Raw genomic sequence first — 23,060 nt, forward strand, 5'->3', positions numbered from 1 at the left:
ACAAACTCCACAGGTTTTGTTAGTGCTCCTATGCCTTAACTTCTCCACACTCTGTTGCAAATAAAGTTAGTTTTTCTGGAAAGAGCCACGGAGCTATCTGTTTTATGGCCTGCTTCTCCCCTCCTGCACAGTTTTTGAGCTAAGGCTTTTTACCTGGTTGTGGGAGTCAATGCCATGCTTCTCTCTGAGTGACTCCCTTACTTTAGAAGCTGAGCACTTGGAGTTGAGGAAACACTGGCCTCAGATCTTCTCAGCTTGTCTCTCTCTCAGTGTAGAACCACTGTTTTCTAAGGAGGAATAGGCCAGTTAGGGCCTCAGTATCCTCAGCTGTGCTACATCCAAGGTAGATCCTCCATCCCATGAATAGGGGCTGGGTGGAAGAAGGGATCCCCACCTCTTGACTATACTGACCCAGGACTCAGCCCCAGCAATAGGCAGCTGGGGACTGGATGAGAAATGCTGTCATCCCACCCCTCCTAGGAAGATAGCTCTCTGAGTGGAAGCTTGGAAAACAGGGAGCATTGTCCTCTTGGCTGCATCAGTCTGGAGTGGAGTTTCCATCTTGCTGAGGTGGGATTGGGAAGGAAGGGACTATGCCCTGGTTCAGACACCACAGACTCACTATTCTTACTGAGCAGTAGTAGGTTTTCTTGAATAAATGTTTCTTCATATGCTGTATGTCCCCGGGACCATTTGCAGAGACTTTAAGTAGTTGTCCTTTTATGATTTTCACCAGTTTTGCCAAAGAGTTTGTCCACAGAGCTCTTCATGCCCTCATGCTGGAAGTGGAAATCTGGACATGTTCTTATCTTATCACGTCATTATCACACCTAGGAAACGAGCAACAATTCTTCAGGATCATTTAATGTCAAGTTTATAACTTCCTGCTTTAACTTAAAAAAAAATTAGAGTAAGTGGTGTTGATTAGTGTTCTAATGATTAAATATTATTGAGTTATTTAATGTCCAGGGGTGTTTTATCCACAGGTTATAATCGCATATGAAGTTGCCTTCGTTCTTGTGAAACTGTTTGGTTTAAACTTTTGAATCAGTGAGAGAATGTCAATGAGATACAATAAAATTATCGCCTGAAAATTCTCTTTCAACAGTAATTTAATTTCAAAGTTCATTTAAAAAAATGAAAAGGGGCCGGGCACGGTGGCTCACGCCTTTAATCCCAGCACTTTGGGAGGCTGAGGCAGGCAGATCACGAGATCAGGAGTTCGAGACCAGCCTGACCAACATGGTGAAACCCTGTCTCTACTAAAAATACAAAATACAAAAATTAGCTGGGCATGGTAGCATGCACCTGTAATCCCAGCTACTCAGGAGGCTGAGGCAGGAGAATTGCTTGAACCTGGGAAGCGGAGGTTGCAGTGAATCGAGATAGCGCCGTTGCTCTCCAGCCTGGGAGACAGAGTGAGACTTCATCTCAAAAAAAAGAAAAGCGCCAGGCGAAGTGGCTCACACCTATAATCCCAACACTTTGGGAGGCTGAGGCAGGTGGGTTACATGAGTCCAGGAGTTCAAGACCATCCTGGGCAACATGGCAAAACTCTGCCTCTACAAAAAATATAACAATTAGGCAAGCGTGGTAGCATGAGCCTGTAGTCCCAGTTCCTTGGAAGGCTGAGGCAGGACGATTACATGAGCCTGGGAGGTGGAGGTTGAAGTGAGCTAAGATCATGCCACTGGGTATTGGAGGTTGCACTCCAGCCTGGAGTGTGAGAAACTGTCTCAAAAAAAAAAAAAAAAGAAACAAAATAAAATTAAACATTTATGATCACATCTCAACTGATCAGAGAAGTACAAATTAAAAGAGACTATTTTTCACATCAAAGATATGGCATTCAATATTGGCAGAAGTATAAACTTACTCAACCTTTCTGAAAAGTAATTTGGGAGTAAAAAAAAAAAAAGCCATAAAGGGTTTTTTGTTTTTTTTAAATCCACTAGTTTTCATTCTAAAATAATGGGACCCTTTTTATCCAGTAATTTTCATTTTAAATATCACAACAATAGTTTTTGATCTTGATGGAATTCAACAGAGATATTCTCAGTAAATGTTCAGAGGTAAAGAAAGAATTTAATATGAACCATTTTTGGAAAACGACATCCAGGTACTTATAGGTATATACACCAGAAGGAAATGAACCAAAATGTTAATAAGGGTTATTTTTGGCAATTTTATAGTATTGTAAACTATTTTAATCTTGTTATAAATTTTTTTCTATGAATTATGTGATCAAAAAAATATTAACAGTTAAGAAGAGGAAAGCAAATAAATTGTGCCTTGGTATTTCACATCTCTGAATAAAAATAGTCTCTCCAACCTGAACAAATACTGTCTTGGTTATCAAGAATAATAATCATTTATTTTTCTTTTTTCCCAGTGTTGCATCTGAGCCAAGAAAACTTTATGAAATGCCAAAATGTTCCAAATCAGAAAAAATAGAGGATGCTTTATTATGGGAATGCCCAGTGGTAAGATTTGTTTTTAGAGCATTTGTTTCTAAAGCATTTTTAGCCTAGAAGAACCGGTTATTATTAACATATTGCATAAAATAATACAACTTAAATATCATAGTGACTCTTGCATCTTTAAAGCAATCAAGATGAGAGTGTATCTTTTATTTTCCTCATGAAATAATTTCTGTATTAAAAATACTAATATTATGAATGTATTTTTAAAATTAGATAGCTTTTTTGTGATCCTGAAAACTAGAAAGTTATAAATTGATTAAAAGTTATATAAGCAGCATAAGCTAATGTATAATTATCTTAGTGTTTAAGAGATCATTCCACTCAATATACTGAAACAGTAACAAAGTGTTTAGAGCAACAGTTATTTTACGTGAATGTTGCTAGGAAAACAATAAAGATAAAATAACAGGATAAGCTCATTTCATAAGACTAGCTTTGCCTGGGTGTATATTTTTCAGAACACTGTTTTCATGGAATGTTAACAGGTGCCAGAGGAGTTAGGGGGAATTGGGCTGTGAAAAACTAAGTTTGGGACATTCCGAGTTTGAGACTGTAAACATGTCTGTTGATAGAATTACTTCTCAGAGCCCTTAAAAATAATAATAGTAATACAATAATACTAATAGGTATGATGATTATCAAGCCGTTTCCCCAAATTCTTTTGATCATAGAACTTCCTTGTTTAAAGAATATTTCTAAATACAGGTTGAGCATCCCTAATCTGAAAATCCAAGATCCAACATGCTCCAAAATTCAAAACTTTTTGAATGCCAACAAGACTCCACAAGTGGAAAATTTTACACCTGACCTCATGTGACAGGCACAAAATTTAAAATATTATGTAAAATTATCTTCAGGCTACATGTATAAGATATATATGAAACATAAATGAATTTTGTGTTTAGACTTGGGTCCCATCCCCAAGATACCTCATTATGTATATGCAAATATCCCCAAATCCAAAGAAATTCAAATCTGAAACACTTCTAGTCCCAAGTGTTTCAGTAGGAAAAGGGATAATCGACCTGTATTTGTTTTCTATAGGATCAGTGCTTATTCTAAGAAATGCACTTAGGAAATACTACAACAGATTAATCAGGTCTTTGAATCTGGTTGGTTGTCCTTTAGGAAAAACGGAACTCATAATATGTGACCAAAAATAATTTTTAAAGGATAAGAGGCTATACGCTAAATTTACTGTTAATTTTTTTTTTCAGGCTATCATTTTTACATAAAGTTTTAGTTTTCTGGAGCTGCTGCTTTCTTTTTCTCTGAATACTTATTGTCTGTTCATTGAAGGCTCCTATTTAAAAATTAGAAAGCTTTTAAACCTATGTTTTCTTCTTCAACTCCTTATTGAAAGCTAGAAGTAACTGTTGTGCCTTTAGCAATTTAAAGCTTTTTGATCCATTTTCATTGGGGAGTATGGGGGAAGATGACAGATTTCTTAATTGAAAAAGTTTTTAATACACTAGTATAAAACACCAAAAATTTAGTAACCTAATTCATATTCTCACTATTTTTATTTTTTTTTTGAGACCGTCTCCCTCTGTTGCCCAGGCTGGAGTGCAGTGGCATGATCTCGGCTCACTGCAACCTCTGCCTCCCAGGTTCAAGCAATTCTCCTGCCTTACCCTCCCAAGTAGCTGGGACTACAGGCACCCACCACCATGCCCCACTAATTTTTGTATTTTTAGTAGAGACGGGGTTTCGCCACGTTGGCCAGGCTGGTCTCAAACTCCTGACCTCAAGTGATCCACCCTCCTCGGACTCCCAAAGTGCTGGGATTACAGGCGTAAGCCACCATGCCCGACCCCTATTCTCACTTATTTTTAAACATTTTATTCTCATTTCAACTGCAGCAAGATTTTCTCTTAAGAAAAACCAGGAAGCATATTGAATTGTTATTAACACACTGATATGAAACTACTTTTAAGTTAATGTCCATCTTTTCCAAGACTCTGTGTGAATTACAACTTTTTGTTTAAGAAAATATTTCAAACGTATCATATTTGCTGCTTCAAATTATTTTGATAGGCAAGATATAAATAGTATATTTTTTAAAACAAAAAAAAATTTTTTATATATTTTTTTAAGACAGGGTCTCACTCTGTTGCCTAAGCTGGAGTTCAGTGGCACAATCACAGCTCACTGCAGCCTCTACCTCCTGGGCTCAAGTGATCCTTCCACCTTGGCCTCCTGAGTAGCTGGGACTACAGGTGTGCACCAACAAACCCAGCTAATTTTTGTATTTTTTTGTAGAGGTGGGGTTTCGTCATGTTGCCTTGGTTGGTCTTGAACTCCTGGGCTCAAGTGATCTGCTTGCCTTGGCCTCCCAAAGTGCTGGAATTACAAGTGTGAGCCACCACACTCAGCCAAAAACTTTTAAATCTCCATGAAACAACGTTTAGATAAGACGTTGTAGAATAAATGCATTTATATCATTGCCCTGAATCCAGTGTAAGACTTCAAGGGTTAATAAACTTAAAAAAAGAAAAATCTTATAGCCAGTATTTTAAGAAACTTGATTATACTTACCAAAGGAACATTGTTTGTTTTCTCTTCTTTTAAATATGGAGAGGTTTAATTCTTTACCTAACAAAGGAATTAATTTTAGCAAAATGATTCATTCCAACCTTCTTATAAGAAATATCTAGGAGAGTGGCGAGGTGCGGTGGCTCACGCCTGTAATCCCAGCACTTTGGGAGGCCAAGGCGGGCAGATCACAAGGTCAGGTGTTCAAGACCAGCCTGACCAACATGGTGAAACCCCATCTCTACTAAAAATACAAAAATTAGCCAGGCGTGGTGGCACGTGCCTGTAATCCCAGATACTCGGGAGGCTGAGGCAGGAGAATCGCTTGAACCTGGGACGCTTGAACCTTGAGCCTGGGTGACAGAGCAAGACTCCATCTCAAAAGAAAAAAAAAAATAGGAGAGTCAACTAAGAAAAATAACGAATCTAAGTGATAAACATTCAGGAAATTCTCTAAATAAGAGATTTATTTACAATCTTAATATCTCAGGGTTCTTTTTAGGTTTCCAGGGGAAAAGAGCAGGATAACAGTGTGGAGACTGCTAAGTTGAGAATTTAAAACAAATGAGAACATAAGATTTTTAAAATTGCATTGTGAATGTAACGTTTTTTATCAATCCTTTAATCTCACTCTTTTAGACATATTGAGAATATGTTAAATAGAAAATATTAAGAAATTTTAATAAGATGTTTCAGATCTTTGAGTGTGAAAAATATAACAAAAAAGCCTAATTTCAAAAAACTATTTGAGATCAAGGGACAATGGTGTGACCAATATGAAGGGTCAAGACTGAAATGTATTGTCTTTACTATCAAGAACTCTACTTTCAGTTTTTTCTCGGACAGTTAATTTCAGCTTCATAGAGATTTCTGACCAAATTAAGGAACACTGTTTTCCTGGGTTTGTTTTGGGTATATGTCATTATAGTTATGTTATTTCTTGTTGAAATTTATAATTGTGGGTTTTTTGTGTTGTTTTAGTATTTAATGGTGTATAATGTGTTATTAAATTATATGTAGTTATACAAAAAAAAAACTAGCACACAAACAAAAATTATTTTTTTCATTAACATTTGAAAGGCAAGACAAATTTTTAGGGAGCATATATAAAATAACTATGTCTCCATTTTTTCTATTCACTTTTTGGCCTAAGCAGATAGTAGATTAATTTCAGCCTCTCTTTCTTTCTTTCTTTTTTTCTTTTTTTTTTTGAGATGGAGTCTTCTGTCACCAGGCTGGAGTGCAGTGGCGTGACCTCGGTCCACCGCAACCTCCACCTCCCGGGTTCAAGCGATTCTCCTGCCTCAGCCTCCCAAGTAGCTGGAATTATAGGCACGCACCGCCACGCCCAGCTAATTTTTGTATTTTTTTTAGTAGAGATGGGATTTCACCATGTTGGCCAGGCTGGTCTCGATCTCCTGATCTCGTGATCCGGCCACCTCAGCCTCCCAAAGTGCTGGGATTACAGGCGTGAACCACTGCACCTAGCCACTTCTTTTTTTCTTTTTTGACTAGAAACAGTCTTGCTATGTTGCCCAGGCTGATTTCGAACTCCTGGGCTCAAGTAATCCTTCTGCCTCACTCTGTCAAAATGCTGGATTACAGGTGGGGATCACGATGCCCTTTTAGTCTACGAATTAAAGTAGAAAACTTTGCTTCTCTTTTTCTTACTGCCTTAGACTTCCACCTTGTGGTGGCTCCTCAGTGACAGGAGTGCCCATGCAGCTATCCTCTCCCTTTTCTAGGATAATTCATTGGTGACATAGGTCATCTTTCAAACCAGGTCCATTTTCTGTACTTTGGCTGTCTTCATTGGTTTCTAGCTTTTCATTTGAGCTTAGGTCAGAACCAGTGAATAATGAAGTAATCTGCATTTTGCCAGTTTTGACTTCCATCTAAAGGAAACAAGTCCTGTGGTAAAGGAAAAAGGGGGCAATATGAATGTCTGTCCTAGCAGAGAACCCTTTTTTTGAGACAGGATCTCACTCTGTCACCCAGGCTGGAGTGCAGTGGCACAGTCATCACTCACTGCAGCCTTGACCTCCCAGCCTCAAGCGATCCTCTTGCCTCAGCCTCCCGAGTAGTTGGGACTCCAGGCACTCACCACCATGCTAATAGCAGAGGACTCTTAATCGCTATGCTATATATATGATTTTAAGAGCTGTTATTGTTGTTATTGTTATCACAGAAGTAGCATCATTATCTTCTACTGTTGTTATGACTAACATTTGTGAATACTTAAAATAATAACTAATACATAATAATAAATTATTTCAGGCCATGTTTAAGTGCTTTATGTGAATAAACTCAATAAGTGATGATGAAATAATTACCCACAATCTTATCTTTCCTTGTCTTAATTCTCTATTTGGGCATTTAATCTTTCTTTTGTGGTTTATATATATGGCTATTTGAATATTTAGCTATTTTCTTTGGACATTGATTACTGCAGATTGTTCATGGCAAAGCAGTTTCATTTTTATATCTCATTTTTTTTTTAGGGAGATATACTTCCCAATTCATCAGATTATAAGTCCTCACTCATAGCACTGACTGCTCATAATTGGCTACTTCGTATATCAGCAACTACGGGAAAAATCCTTGAGAAAATATATCTTGCACCTTATTGCAAATTCAGGTATTTACTGTGAGTTTATTATTCAAGATTTTATTTTAAAAATTTGAAACCTGTGGCCCAGGAAATTTCAAGCCTTTTTGCCCCGTCACTTTTCTAATCCATAACCAGATCTCAATTAATAAACCTATTTTCTTTTTCTCCCCTCATGACTACATTTAGAGGTCTGAGTGTAGAGACCCTCTATCATTTGTCTTTTTTTTTTTTTTTTTCTTTTTTGAGACAAGGTCTTGCTCTGTCTCCCAGGCTGGAGTGCAGTGGCGTGATCTCTGCTTACTGCAACCTCCACCTACCAGGTTCAAGCGATTCTCCTGCCTCAGCCTTCCAAGTAGCTGGGATTTTGGGTGTGCACCACCATGCTCAGCTACTTTTTGTATTTTTGATAGAGCTGAGGTTTCCCTATGTTGGCCAGGGTGGTCTCAAACTCCTGACCTCAAGTGATCTGCCCACCTCAGCCTCCTAAAGTTCTGGGATTACAGGCGTGAGCCATCGTGCCCAGCTGTCATTTATCTTTGTGTCCCTAATAAGTAACTAACCTGTAGTAGTTTAAATAAACTTAAAAAAAAAATTCCCTGTATTCTACAAATAGTATTTTCTATGTAAGATGCTCTTTATGGTAGATTTTCCTGAAGGCTAGTCTGTTTCAGTTAAATTGTCTGCTATGTACAATCCAAGAACTGTTATTTTAACTATTAGTTTTATAAATTAGATGTAAATGTTTGGAGGGAATATGTTCATGGAATGTGTGAAAGTAACATTTTTAGTGCTTTTTATACTTCCATTTTAAAGTAGAAATGATTATTTTGTTTTCTAAGTTTTGAATACTCTTAGATCAAAAACAATTTTTATTCACCAATGCTCTAGAAAGATTAAAATTATGTATATATTTAAATAGGGATATGTCCATATAGGGATATAGAGGAAATTTTTTAGCTATTTATTTTTTAAAATAGATCACTTTGCTTTTACAATTTAAATAACTAAAAAATAGTTTACTTATAAAATATAATATTTTGGTTTTAAGTATAAGGAAACTGACCCAAATAAATAAACTTCTCTTCATTCTTTTAAAAGATACTTGAGCTGGGACACTCCTCAAGAAGTCATTGCGGTTAAGTCAGCTCAGAACAGAAGCTCAGCAGTGGCCCGGCAGGTATACATATTTAAACATTTTAGAAAATGAAGAATTTTTTTCATAGGAATTTGTCTGCAGATTTGTTATGAAAAATCTAATGATCTTTTATTTCTGAAGCATGCTATAAAAGATAGGATTCACGGCAACCTGGATGGAATCGGAGACCATTATTCTAAGTGAAGTAATTAAGAAATGGAAAACCAGACATTGTATTTTCTCACTCATAAGTGAGAGCTAAGCTATGAGGATGCAAAGGCATAAGAATGATACAATTTACTTTGGAGACTCGGGCGAAAGGGTGGGAGGTGGGTGAGGGATGAAACACTACACATTGGGTATAGTGTATACCACTCAGGTGATATGTCCACCTAAATCTGAGAAATCACCACTAAAGAACTTACTTATGTGACCCAACACCACCTGTTCCTCAAAAACCTATTGAAATAATAATAAAAATATTTTAAAAAAGAAAAGTTGATAGGTAGATTTTTTTTTCTGAAGCGTGCTATTTAAAAAGATTTTTCTCTCTTTCTCAAAGAATTACCCAGGATTTACTAGATTTTATAAAGTCTGGAAATTTATATCAAGAAACTTTTTGTTTCTGTTGGTGACTTATGGGGAAATACTATGGAAAGCATTTATTGAGCACTTAAAAAATAGATATAGACTGCTTTTAGAGGTTTTCTGTTTCTTTATACACCAGGACACCTAGAAAAAACAAATACTTATTTTGTGTCTCCCCTTGGCAGTCTGTTGTAGTTCTTTCTCATTTTTAATTTGAACTACTTCAGCTTTTTCTCACTAGTGTCCTTGATTGCAAAACAGGCAGGCACTGATCTGAGTTCCTTACCTGTATTTACTAATTTAATATTCAGCACACTCCTTTCAGTAGATACTTTCATCATCCCATTTTACAGATGAGGATTCTGAGCCCCAGAGAGGCTAAGTAACTTATCCAACATCGTAGTGTTGGTAAGTGGTAGAACCTAGGCTCAAACTCAGGCAGTTTAGCTCTAGAGTCCCTGCTCTTATGCACTGCAGCATGCTGCCCCTTCTTGAAATTTCTGTAATATGGACTGGCAGGTGAAGTTTATATAGAACTCTAGCATTAAAAAAAAAAAGTAGTTCCTCTAATTTTACCTTGTTTAGATAACTACATCAAGCATTTCCTTGTCAACCCTCCAGTGTACTCCCATACACGCTGGGTCTATGAACTCTGCTTTTCATTCCTCTCTCATCTCTCTTGTCTACTTTTTCTGTATCCCCCTGAAGCCAAGCAAGCTATTTGTTGGCTACTTCTACTTACTTTTTATCATGGTTATCTAAATGTTTTCCTACCCTTTACTAATCCTGCCCAGTCACATTAATAACTTAACTGCATGCCTTTTATTGGAATCTCCTTACCCTTTTCCTGATTTATTTAGTATGACATCTAAGAAAGAGAGATGCTGTCTCTCTCTTAGTAATAATTCTCTTTTTATACTCTTACTACCTTGCTTTTACTTTGGTAAAGGAAAATTCAGAAAGAAGTGGGATAGTATAAAAAAGTAACAAAACATTTTGCTACTTTGAGAATTCTAAAGTGTCTTGTCTGATGTACCTTTTTAATAATTTAAATTGCTAAAGAGCAAGAATTTTTGTTTTGTTTTGAGACGGAGTCTTGCTTTGTTGCCAGGCTACAGTGTAGTGGTGAAATCTCAGCTCACTGCATCCTCTGCCTCCCAGGTTCAAGCAAATCCCCTGCCTCAGCCTCCTGAGTAGCTGGGACTACAGGCGTGCACCAGCACGCCCAGCTAATTTTTGTGTTTTTAGTAGAGGCGGGGTTTCGCCATGTTGGCCAGGATGGTCTCGATCTCTTGACCTCATGATCTGCCCGCCTTAGCCTCCCAAAGTGCTGGGACTTACAGGCGTGAGTCACCATGCCCAGCCAATAATTGTTTTAAGTTTAATTCTATACGTTATCATATATTAATGTTTTACATTTACCATCACCTTATAATGTTAATAAAATCTTGTATTTCTATATTCTGGACTGTTTTCCTACAGTCTCCAGCCAACAAGTAGTAGCTCTTAGTTGGGGTATATAAACTGTACTTTTCCTTTGGGTTTAAGGAACACAGAAGGAGTCTGATTTACCTTGAAGATATTACTTCAATAAAAATTTATCCCTTTCAAAGGGAGAATCTTTTGGGCTTTAAGCATTACAATCTTTTTTTTTTTTTTTTTTTTGCCATTTATTTGTTTTCTAACTTTTAGTTATAGCAGTTTTGATTGATGGTTCCAGCCTTAAAAGTTCTGTTGAAGCAGAGACTGGCTGTGATGGGGCAGACAGCCTTGTCTAACACAAATTTAGGAAATTCCCTTCAAAACTGTATTGGAGAAGTACAACAGATTGTTTTACATTTCATAGTGGCAAGAAATTGGACCTTGTTCTTCAAAGTAAGGAGGCTATCCTTTTCAAGCAGAAAAGTCACTCAAGCTTTCATTGATGATATTATTTCTAATTTCCTGTAAAGGAGTCAGCACAACACTACTTTCATTATGTATTTATTTATTTAGAGACAGCATGTCTGATGCCCAGGCTGGAGTGCAATGGCTTGATCAGAGTTCACTGCAGCTTCAAACTCCTGGGCTGAAGTGCTCCTCTCACGTCAGCCTCCTGAGTAGCTGGGACTACAGGTGTGTGCCACCATGTCCAGCTAATTTTTTTATTTTTTGTAGAAACGAGGTCTCACTGTTCCTACAGTGAGTGGCCAGGCTGGTCTCAAACTCCTAGCCTCAAGTGATCCTCCTGCCTTAGCCTCCCAAAGGGCTGGGATTATAGGCGTGAGCTACCTGATCCAGCAACTTTCAAATGATATGAGCATGATAACTACGTATCTTTTTATTAGGCTCTTTATTGTTCAAACTCCAAAATATAAATGCATGGTATTTTATTGCTAAGAAATGTTTACTTTTATGGATTTTTGTCTGTATATATGCACGTGTGTGTCTGAAGGGCTTTAGTGGACATGTTTTGAATATGTTGCGTTCCTGTTTAAGTAACTTTGCAATCTAGATAGATGGATGTTTTCATAATATGAAAACGTCTGCATAACTGCATGCTAGAACAGATGGATTTTTTCAACTAATGAAAACAGTGTGTTTCCGAAGTACTTTTGAGAGCTGCGTGTAATTTTAGTCTTTCCTTCTAGGCAGGCATTCAACAACATGTTTTGCTGTACCTTGCAGTGTTCCGAGTTCTACCTTTTTCACTTGTAGGGATTCTAGAGATCAACAAAAAGGTAAGAACTCATTTCTTATTTAATTGCAATATTTTATTGTCAATAAGTTGTAATGTCATTATTTAATTATTTATGAGATATTTGATTGGAAATGCTCCCCTCACTATAAAAAGTTCACTAACTTGGTTTATTTTGTAACAAAACACATGAGAACATTTGCCTAATATCCCTTCATCTTTCTGCATGTTTTTATGCCTCTCAAGTGGATCATATTGGATACCTGTGGTCATTAACAAACTACTATGTTATGAAATTACAAAATGAGTAAGGTTTTTTTTTTTCAGAAGGAACATTCCAAAGCTTGTTAAAAAGATCATTAAAGGAAGGTGAGAAGTTGCAACAAAATATTTCATTTTAATTGCAAGGTATAGATCTAAAACTTGCTTTATGATCTATAACAAGCCTTATATTTAAATGTGTAAATTTTCCAATTCATTCAATTTTGGGTTTTATTGTTGTTCCCATTTGTTCTTGACTTGTGGATCAGTTACATGGGAGGAAAGAAGGAGCAAATTTCCTTTGAGTAAAAGAATGAATAGGATTCTACTTTAAAAAAAAAAGTTACTTACTCTTGGTGAATAGTTATTTATCGAGCTCTTCTACTGGTCTTTAATTCAGCACCTGAAGTATTGTAGAGGACAGTATCTTGAGGATCTACTGATCTTTATAAGCAACAAGATGAATGTATTAAAATTTTACATTATGTAAGCATTATATACTAAACTGCCTAATGGCTAAAGAGAAATATTAGTTACCGTTCATTGCTTATTTTGTGCCATGCACTTTGAATATTTTACAACACTGTAACGTATATATTAAGAAGTTAAGCAGCAGTCCCAGCTACTCAGAAGGCTGAGGCAGGAGAATGGTTTGAGCTCAGGAATTCAAGGCTTTGATGAATTATGATTGCACCACTACACTCCAGCCTGGGTGACAGAGTGAGACTCTGTCTCTAAAAAAATTAAAATAAAAAAAGCAGCTACCTAAATCCTAAAGGTGGCAAGTAGAGGAGCTAGAATTAAAATAGATTGGCTACTTTATTATAGCAGTCATTATTATTATTATTATTATTTATTATTATTATTTTGAGACAGAGTCTTGCTCTGTCACCCAGGCTGCAGTGCAGTGGTGCGATCTCTGCCCACTGCAATCTCTGCCTCCCGGATTCAAGCAATTCTCCTGCCTCAGCCTCCTGAGTAGCTGGGACTACAGGCGCCTGCCACCATACCCGGCTAATTTTTTGTATTTTTAGTAGAGACAGAGTTTCACCGTGTTAGCCAGGATGGTCTCGATCTCCTGACTTCGTGATCTGCTCACCTCAGCCTCCCAAAGTGCTGGGATTACAGGCATAAGCCACCGCGCCTGGCCAGCACTCATTATTTTAAAATATCTTTGAATTGGCCTGGTGCAGTGGCTCACACCTGTAATTTCAGCACTTTGGGAGGCTGAGGCAGGCCGGTCACTTGAGGTTAGGAGATCGATACCAGCCTGGCCAACACGGTGAAGCCCCGTCTCTACTAAAAATATAAAAATTAGCCAGGGGTGGTAGTGCACGTCTGTAGTCCCAGCTACTCGGGAGGCTGAGGTGGGAGAATCGCTTGAACCTAGGAGGTAGATGTTGCAGTGAGCCGGGATTGCACCACAGCAACAGAGCAAAACTCCATCTCAAAAAAAAAAAAAGTTTGAATTACACAAGTCCTCTTTTTCTTCTTCTACTTTTTCTTTCTTTTTAAAAGCTTTTCATCATATTTTTTCTTTTTTTTTTTTACTTCTAAGTTCAGGGGTACATGTGCATTATGTGCAGGTTTGTTATATAGATAAACATGTGTCATGGGGGTTTGTTGTACAGATTATTTCATTTCTCAGGTTTAAGTCTAATATCCATTAGTTATTTTTCCTGATCCTCTCCCTCCTCCCACCCTCCACCCTCCACCCTCCGATAGGCCCGAGTGTGTGTTCTTCCCCTCTATGTGTCCATGTGTTCTCATCATTCCATGTGTTCTCATCATTTAGCTCCCACTTACAAGCGAGAACATGGAGTATTTGGTTTTCTGTTCCTGTGTTAGTTTGCTAAGGTTAATGGCCTCTGGCTCCATCCATGTCCCTGCAAAGGACATGATCTTGTTCCTTTTGTGGCTGCATAGTATTCCCTGGTGTATATACACAACATTTTCGTTACCCAGTCTATCACTCATGGACATTTAGGTTGGTTCCATGTCTTTGCTCTTGTGAATAGTGCTGCAGTGAACATATATGTGCATGTGTCTTTTATATTTATAATAGAAGGATTTATATCCCTTTGGGTATATACCCAGTAATGGGATTGCTGAGTTAAATGGTATTTCTGTCTTTAGGTCTTTGAGGAACCACCACACTGTCTTCCATAATGGTCAGACTAATTTCCATTGTCACAAACAGTGTGTAAGTGTTTCTTTTTCTCCACAACCTTGCCAGCATCTGTTATTTTTTGACTTTTTAATAATATCCATTCTGACTGGTGTGAGATGGTACCTCTTTGTGGTTTTGATTTGCATTTCTCTAATGATCAGTGATGTTGAGCTTTTTTTCATGTGCCTGTTGGCCACATGTGTGCCGTCTTTTGAGAAGTATCTGTTCATGTCCTTTGCCCACTTTTTAATGGGGTTGTTTTTTTTTTTCTTGTAAATTTGTTGAAGTTCCTTTTAGATTCTGGATATTAGACCTTTGTCAGATGTATGGATTGTAGAAATGTTCTTCCATACTGTAGGATGTCTGTTGACTCTATTGTTGATGGTTTCTTTTGCTGTGCAGAAGCTCTTTAGTTTAAGTAGATCCTATTTGTCAATTTTTGCTTTTGTTGCAATTGCTTTTGGTGTTTTCATCATGAAGTCTTTGCCCATGCCTATGTCCAGAATGATATTGCCTAGGTTATCTTCCAGGGTTTGTATAGTTTTGGGTTTTACATTTAAGTCTTTAATCCATCTTGAGTTAATTTTTGTATATGGTGTAAGGAAGGGGTCCAGTTTTGATTTTCTGCATATGGCTAGCCAGTTATCCCAGCACCACAGGGAATCCTTTCCCTATTGCTTGTTTTTGTCAAGTTTGTCAAAGATCAGATAGTTATAGGTGTGCAGTCTTACTAATATTTCTGGGTTCTCTATGCTGTTCCATTGGTTTATGTTTCTGTTCTTGTACCAGTACCATGCTGTTTTGGTTACTGTAGCCCTGTAGTATAGTTTGAAGTTGGATAGCATGATGTCTCCAGCTTTGTTCTTTTTGCTTAGGATTGCCTTGACTAATTCAGCCTCCGTTTTGGTTCCATATGAATTCTAAAATAGTTTTTTCTAGTTCTGTGAAGAACATCAATGGTAGTTTAATGGGAATAGCATTAAATATATAAATTGCTTTGGGCAATATGGCCATTTTAATGCTATTGATTCTTCCTAACCATGAGCATGGAGTGTTTTTCCATTAGTTTGTGTCATCTTTGTAGATCTCCTTGTAGAGATCTTTTACTTCCTCTGTTAGCTGTATTCCTAGGTATTTTATTCTTTTTAGGGCAACTGTGAATGAGAGTTTGTTCATTATTTAACTCTCGGCTTGACTGTTGTTGTTGTATAGGAATGCTAGCAATTTTTGCACATTGATTTTGTATCCTGAGACTTTGCTGATGTTGCTTATCAGTTTAAGAAGCTTTTGGATGAGACAATGGGGTTTTCTAGATACAGGATCATGTCGTTTGAAAAGAAGAATAGTTTGACTTCCTTTCTTCCTATTTGAATGCCTTTTATTTGTTTCTCTTGCCTGATGGCTCTGGCCAGAATTTCCAACACACTGTTGAATAGGAATGGTGAGAGTGGACATCCTTGTCTTGTGCTGGTTTTCAAGGGGAGTGACAAGTTGTCTTTTTTCAAAGTGGGAAACTAGGATCAGTGAATTAAAAAGTCATGAACTAGTCAATGTCAGAGTAAACAATACTTATCTTTCTAAGAGATGACAAAAAATACAACTCATGATTTAATTGTTCTCTCTGTGCCTGTAGGTTAAGTAATTATGTGTGCTTATTACAGTCTATAACAGAAATGAACATGTGGCAAAGTAATAAACTGTTTCTATTTATTCCTGTATGTCCAAGGTAATTGGACATCTTCCTCTATTCCTGTATTTCCAAGGTAATTGGACAAGGACATCTTCATTTAAGTAGTTTGTTTTTGATTAAGCTGGTGAATTGTATAAAAATAAGAATAATAGAAAAATATGCAATTAGAGAGATTTGGTTTTAAATATTGTTATTTGGGATTGAAGAACATCTTTCGCTTACCATGCATGAAAGACTATCCAGGGGCTGGGCACCTCTAATTAACTAAAAATTTGTCTCTATTTTATAAAGAACATTTTAGCATAAAGAATGGATCCTTGGAAGAGTATGAATAGTAGATTAAATATTCATTTAGAACGACATGGCCTTGGTGTGTGCCAGTGTCTATGAGGAATGGAATTTGTTATTAATAGATATTGACAATGCTATGAAGCAAATGAATGCTGGTGCATTATTCTGAGGGATATGTGCCGCACTTCCATTAGTGCTCCAGTATGAGAATCCAGTGGCTTACTGCTCACTCCTAATAATACCCTAGCCTCAAGGTGATAAATTATAATGAGGTTTTAATGCTAGGCAGCAGTGTTATCATAGTGACATGAATATTAAGCAAGAGTGCAAACCACTGTGAACATTCAGAGGATTGGACTTCCAGTCTTTTCTCAGGTGATATCTGTCTTTCCCCCCGCCAGATTTTTGGGAACGTTACAGATGCTACCTTGTCTCATGGAATACTGATTGTGATGTACAGCTCAGGACTGGTCAGACTCTATAGCTTCCAAACCATCGCTGAACAGGTAGAGAAAACTGAAATTTGTCATGTTACTATTAGCATGAGGTTTCGACTAAAGTATGATTTTTTTTTTTAGTGAGATGCTTTTAGAGTAAGGCACTTGTGTAGATTTCGGCTCTAAAAAACTGTAGAAATGTGGAACACAAGTAACCTTTAAAGCAGTGGTGGGGAAGATAAACAGAAAGGCCATTGGAAAAAGACATTTTCTTTGTCATATACATGTGAATTTTATTTTTGTTCTCTCCAGATATCAAATAAATAGGTGCTAAAGCCACCATTTTTGTTTTGTTTTGTTTTTAGTTCATGCAACAGAAACTTGACTTAGGGTGTGCATGCAGATGGGGTGGGACTACTGGAACTGTAGGAGAGGCTCCTTTTGGCATTCCTTGTAATATTAAAATCACAGGTATGGCTACTCTATAGTATTTTTTCACCTTAAAAAAATAAGTGGTCATATAAATAGTTATTAATTATAGTCATCCAAATGTTTTTCTCATTTATTTAAAAAACTCAATTCATTTTACTCCTATACATCATGTACCTTGCTACTTAATAATGAATAAGCGTCAAGGAAAATCTATCAGTTATTCATTGAACCAAAGGCCTGGGGATGCTGAGCCTTGCTTGGCCACAGACCTTTAGCAATTCACTTTACTTTTCTGATCCTTGATTTCCTTATCTGCAAAATGAGTTGCAGCAAATGATACCATCTTAGCTCTCTTATAACTTAGTATTTTACAATTCGATGAAATTTACCCCCTCTCTAAGAAAGGTGTTTTCCAAGAAAAAATTATTACCATGCCATCTGAACATAGAGCTTAGACACAGACAGAACTTCCCAGTATACTTAAAGAGTGCCAAAGCACAAAAAAGAGAATTATATACAATTCTATAAATATAGTAAAAATGTTCTATAATTAGCTTATCAAATTCAGTTGTTAGAAAAGAAATCAACTGGCCGGGTGTGGTGGCTCACGCCTGTAATCCCAGCACTTTGGGAGGCTGAGGCGGGCAGATCACCTGAGGTTGGGAGTTCGACACCAGCCTGACCAATGTGGAGAAACCCCATCTCTACTAAAAATACAAATTAGCCAGGCGTGGTGGCACATGCCTGTAATCCCACCTACTCGCAAGGGAGGCTGAGGCAGGAGAATCACTTAGACCTAGGAGGCAGAGGTTGTGGTGAGCCGAGATCATGCCATTGCACTCCAGCCTGGGCAACAAGAGTGAAACTCCATCTCAAAAAAAAAAGAAAAGAAATCAGCTGTTACTCAAATTCAGTAGTAGTACGTTAAAAGAAATAAACCATGACTGTTCCGAGTTCATTTCAGGAATCCAAGGATGGTTTAATGTTTACAAATTTAGTAGCTATAAAGATCACATGAGTAAACTAAGAGAGAAAATTTTTTTTATTATGCTAATATCTGTTTATTTTAATTCTTGTTCATTAAGAGTCATTCCTTATCATGTTGAAGACATTCCTCTTATTTATAACCAACCAATAAGCATTATATTTTTAGGTGAAACGCCAAAGGATTTTCTAATATATGCAGAATAAGATAAGAATTTTTTCTATCATTTTTCCTTAATATTGTATTAGTAATAGACTAAGAAACAGAAATGAAAGATGTCATTGTTCAAAAGGAAAAAAATATTATTTTTGGTAGTAAATGACAAATTATAAAAACTACTGGGAGTTAAAGTAAGTTATTCATGAAGTTCAAAATAAATATTTTAAAAATTACTTAAGTTTTTAGATGCCTTGGACAAACTGAATTAGGCGGTTGTATGAAAATTCAGCCCTAGCAATACCTCCTGTATTCAATACAAATACATTAAAAGGAATCTATTAAGAATTTTAAAACTGTAGGCTGCAGTGGTAACCGGGTTATTTTGAAATGGGTTATTTCAGACAGAGTTTTTCCAAATGGTAGCATTATTCTTGTTGAAATGCAAATAAAAAGTAAGTAAAGGCTGGGCACGGTGGCTCAAGCCTGTAATTCCAGCACTTTGAGAGGGTGAGGCAGGTGGATCACAAGGTCAGGAGTTTGAGACCAGCCTGGCCAACATGGTGAAACCCCATCTTTACTAAAAATACAAAAATTAGCTAGGCACGGTGGCGGGCACCTGTAATCCCAGCTACTCAGGAGGCTGAGGCAGGAGAATTGTTTGAACCCAGGAGACGGAGGTTGCAGTGAGCCAAGATCGTGCCACTGTACTCTAGCCTGAGCGATAGAGCAAGATCTGTCTCAAAAAAAAAAAAAAAAGTGAGTAAAACAAAAGAACAAAGATGATAAAGTACATAGAGCCTGAAGAATTGTCCTGGAGTTTTATCCCTTTTTTTAGAAAGAAGACTGGATTTGGGATCAGAATCTTAGTCTTTTGACTAGTAAGGGTGACACTCTGCTACTAATTGGTGGTATGATAGTGGGCAAATTATTATTATTATTATTATTATTATTATTATTATTTTGAGACAGGGTCTCACTCTGTTGCCCAGACTGCAGTGCAGTGGAGAGATCACAGGTCACTGCCACCTCCACCTCTTGGGCTCAAGTGATCGTCCTACATTAGCCTCCCAAGTAGCTGGGACTACAGGTGCATGCCACCACACCCAGCTAATTTTTGTATTTTTTGTTTGGTAGAGATGATGTTTCACTGTGTTGCTCAATTTGGCCTTGAACTCCTGGGCTCAAGCAATCTGCCTACCTCATCCTCCCAAAGTGCTGGGATTACAGGCATGAGCCACTGTGCCCAGCTGATAGTGGGCAAATTATTTAACCTCTCTGGGCCTCAGATTTTGAAACTTTGAAATAATAATATTTGAAAATGTGATCTATGAAAACATTCATCATTGTAAAAAAAAATAATTCAATGATTTTTGTATGTTTGACTAAGAAAATTAGCACATTATATTGGAAGCTTTCAGTGTTTATTTCATACTGTAGAGACTTAAATCCTATTCATTTCTCCAAATTTGTTTTTCAATCTTAAGGTCTATACAAATAGTATTTATTTTAACTTTAAATAATTTTTTTTCTTAGTGCAAAAGCAGTTCCTTTGCATTATTTAAAAAATCGGGAAATTGGCCAGGTGTGATGCCTCATGCCTGTAATCCCAGCACTTTAGGAGGCTGAGGCGGGCAGATCACTTGAGGTCAGGAGTGCAAGACCAGCCTGGCCAACACAGTGAAACCCGTTCTCTACCAAAAATGCAAAAAATTAGCCTGTAATCTCAGCTACTCAGGAGGCTAAGGCAGGAGAACTGCTTGAACCCAGGAGGTGGAGGATGCAGTGAGCCGAGATCGTGCCACTGCATTCCAGCCTGGGCGACAGAGCAAGACTGTCTCAAAAGGAAAGAAAAAAAGAAAAAATAAAATAAAATTTAAAAATTGGGAAATAAAGATAAGCAAAAGAGAAAATGTAAAACATTATAGTCCTCTTACATGGGGTTAACTGTCATCTCCTTGATGTGTTATTTTCTAATCTTATAATGTATATATTTCTGTATGTTTAAAACCCGGAAAAGAATCATACCATAAGTGCTCTTTTATAACTCACTTGTTAAGAAATCAACTCTATTGAGGTATAATTTACATGTAGTTAAAATGCACCCATTTTAACTGTACAATTTGAGTTTTGTCAAATGTATACATCCATGAAATCACCACTACAGTCAAGATTTAGAATCTTTTCATCATCCCAAAAAGTTCCCGTGTGCCCTTCCCAGTAAATTCCTCTCTTAACCCAGCCCTAGGCAACCAATGATCTGCTTTTTTTTCACAGTAGATTAAATTTATATTTTCTGGAGTTTTATATTAATGAAATCACATGGCATGTATTTTTTGGTTTGGCTTCTTTCACTCAGGATATTATATTTGAGATTTGTTTCATGTTGTTGCATGTATCTATAGCCTAACCCACTTTTTGATGTTAATATATTATGAATATTTCCATCTAGATTATTTAATAGGTGGCCTTGTGAAAACAACAAAGTTGTAATCCCATCTCACTCTTTACACCAAAATAAATAATAGATGGATCAAAGACTTAAAAGTTTTAGAAGAAAACTTGGGAGAATCTTTTTATCTCAGTGTGGGGAAGACCTTTCTAAGTATGGCACAAAACCCAAAGCCATAAACGAAGAGATTGATAAATTTGATTATATAAAAATAAAGTTCTGCTTGGCAAAAAATCCCCAGAAATATACAACATAAACCAACACAAATAACAACAGGAGACATAGTTACAAATCATACTGTAATGGGGCAATTTCTTTAATATGTGAAGGGTTCTATAGATCAATAAGAAAAAAAGCGATAACACAATTACAAAATTATCAAAGGATGTTGTTTAAAAGAAACAGAAATATAAATGACTTTTAATTAGGGGAGTGCAAAGCTCAATGTCACTGATAAGAGAAATGTAAATTAAAATTATTATAAGATAACATCTCTTCAGATTCTTAAATATCAAAAAGTTAGAACTTTTGATACAATATGGTTGGTAAAAGTTTAGGCACTTTCATTTATTTTCTACCCTTTATGGCCCCAACAATTTGTCAATATGACAGTTTGTTAATATGTATCAAAATTTTAAATGCATGTACTCCTTGAGCCCAGCAACTCCAGTACTAGGAATTTATCCCAGATATATTCACTTATACAGAAAGTGATAAATGTACAGTTAAAACATTGTTTCTAATAGCAAAAGATTGGAAACAATCTATTCATTGGTAAGTGATATTAGTATTATTATATCATTGTATAGCTGTATCATAAATTTAATTGCTAAATTGTTAAAAAGAAGGAGGAGTTTTAACTAGGCATAGTGGCTCATGCCTGTAATCTGAGCACTTTGGGAAGCGGAGGCAGGTGGATCACTTGAGGTCAGGAGTTCGAGACCAGCCTAGCCAACATGGCGAAACCCTGTCTCTACTAATAATACAAAAATTAGCCAGGTGTGGTGGCGGGCACCTGTGATCCCAGCTACTCAGGAGGCTGAGGCACGAGAATCACTTGAACCCAGGAGACAGAGGTTGCAGTGAGTGAGATTGCGCCACTGCACTCCAGCCTGGGTGACGGAGCGAGGTTAAAAACAAACACAAACAAACAAACAAACAAAACAGAAAGAAGAATTCTTTTTGCACTGGTATAGGATAATTTCCAAGATGTGTACTATTAAGTAAAAAAAAAAAAAAAAAAAAATCGGTGCAAAACTGTGTATATAAAAATCTTGATTTGTGTAAAGTTGTATAAAGTATTCATACTCATGTATTAAAGGAATATATCTATGGTGATGTGCTTTTGGATTTGCTTGGAATATCTGAAAGGACACATAAAAACTTCATAAATCGGAAGAGATACAGATCAAAGGAAGACTTAGCTTTCATTATATCTTCTGATACTTTTAAAATGTAGTGCTTGTATTAACTATGAGAAAAAGTGGTTCTCTGTGTGTGTGCATCTCCTTGAGATGTTAAGAACTTGACGTATATGCCATTTTACAAATGAACCATAATTTACTTAACCAGTTCCCTACTTTGGACATTTAGTTTGTTTCTAATTTTGTGATTACAAATAGCATATTTCTGTAACTATTAGTGATCCTTGCCTGTATCAATTATGTCATGTGATTTGCAGAATGGCAGTTTTTATTTTAATTTATTTATTTATTTTATTTTATTTTATTTTATTTTTTTTTGAGACAGAGTCTCGCTCTGTCGCCCAGGCTGGAGTGCAGTAGCGCAATCTCAGCTCACTGCAACCTCCGCCTCCCGGGTTCACGCCATTCTTCTGCCTCAGCCTCTCCGAGTAGCTGGGACTACAGGCGCCTGCCACCACGCCTGGCTAATTTTTTTGTATTTTTAGTAGAGACGGGGTTTCACCGTGGTCTCCATCTCCTGACGACTTCGTGATCCACCTGCCTCGGCCTCCCAAAGTGCTGGGATTACAAGCGTGAGCCACCGCGCCTGGCCTAGAATGGCAGTTTTTAAAATTCTGTTACTCCTTTTACCTTCAATAGCTGGTATTTTTCTAGAAATAAAAGCTTTAACTCATCAACTAGAGATAAACTGTAATTCCTTCCAAAAGGCAAGTTAAAGATTTATTTCTTCCCT

General features: G+C 36.9%; 1 protein-coding gene across 12 annotated transcripts in view; it reads left to right on the top strand.

Annotated features, from left to right (window-relative positions):
* Nucleotides 1-23,060, top strand: part of DCAF17 (DDB1 and CUL4 associated factor 17) — a 71,016-nt gene that overhangs the window by 26,793 nt on the left and 21,163 nt on the right. For 7 of the 12 annotated variants that reach the window (XR_008659562.2, XM_055289690.2, XM_055289686.2 and 4 more), the window contains exons 3-8: nt 2,393-2,483; nt 7,520-7,665; nt 8,728-8,806; nt 11,983-12,072; nt 16,843-16,947; nt 17,244-17,349. Coding sequence is in view for 11 of the 12 variants with exons in the window: in XM_055289690.2 (XP_055145665.1) it covers nt 2,393-2,483; nt 7,520-7,665; nt 8,728-8,806; nt 11,983-12,072; nt 16,843-16,947; nt 17,244-17,349 (617 nt within the window). In the remaining variant the exon portion in view is untranslated. The remainder of the gene's footprint in view (nt 1-2,392; nt 2,484-7,519; nt 7,666-8,727; nt 8,807-11,982; nt 12,073-16,842; nt 16,948-17,243; nt 17,350-23,060) is intronic. The other 5 variants (XM_063644707.1, XM_063644706.1, XM_055289688.2 and 2 more) reach the window with 1 other exon arrangement.

The sequence above is a fragment of the Symphalangus syndactylus genome, chromosome 8, assembly GCF_028878055.3.
Source record: "Symphalangus syndactylus isolate Jambi chromosome 8, NHGRI_mSymSyn1-v2.1_pri, whole genome shotgun sequence".
In the NCBI taxonomy this organism is placed as follows: domain Eukaryota; kingdom Metazoa; phylum Chordata; class Mammalia; order Primates; family Hylobatidae; genus Symphalangus; species Symphalangus syndactylus.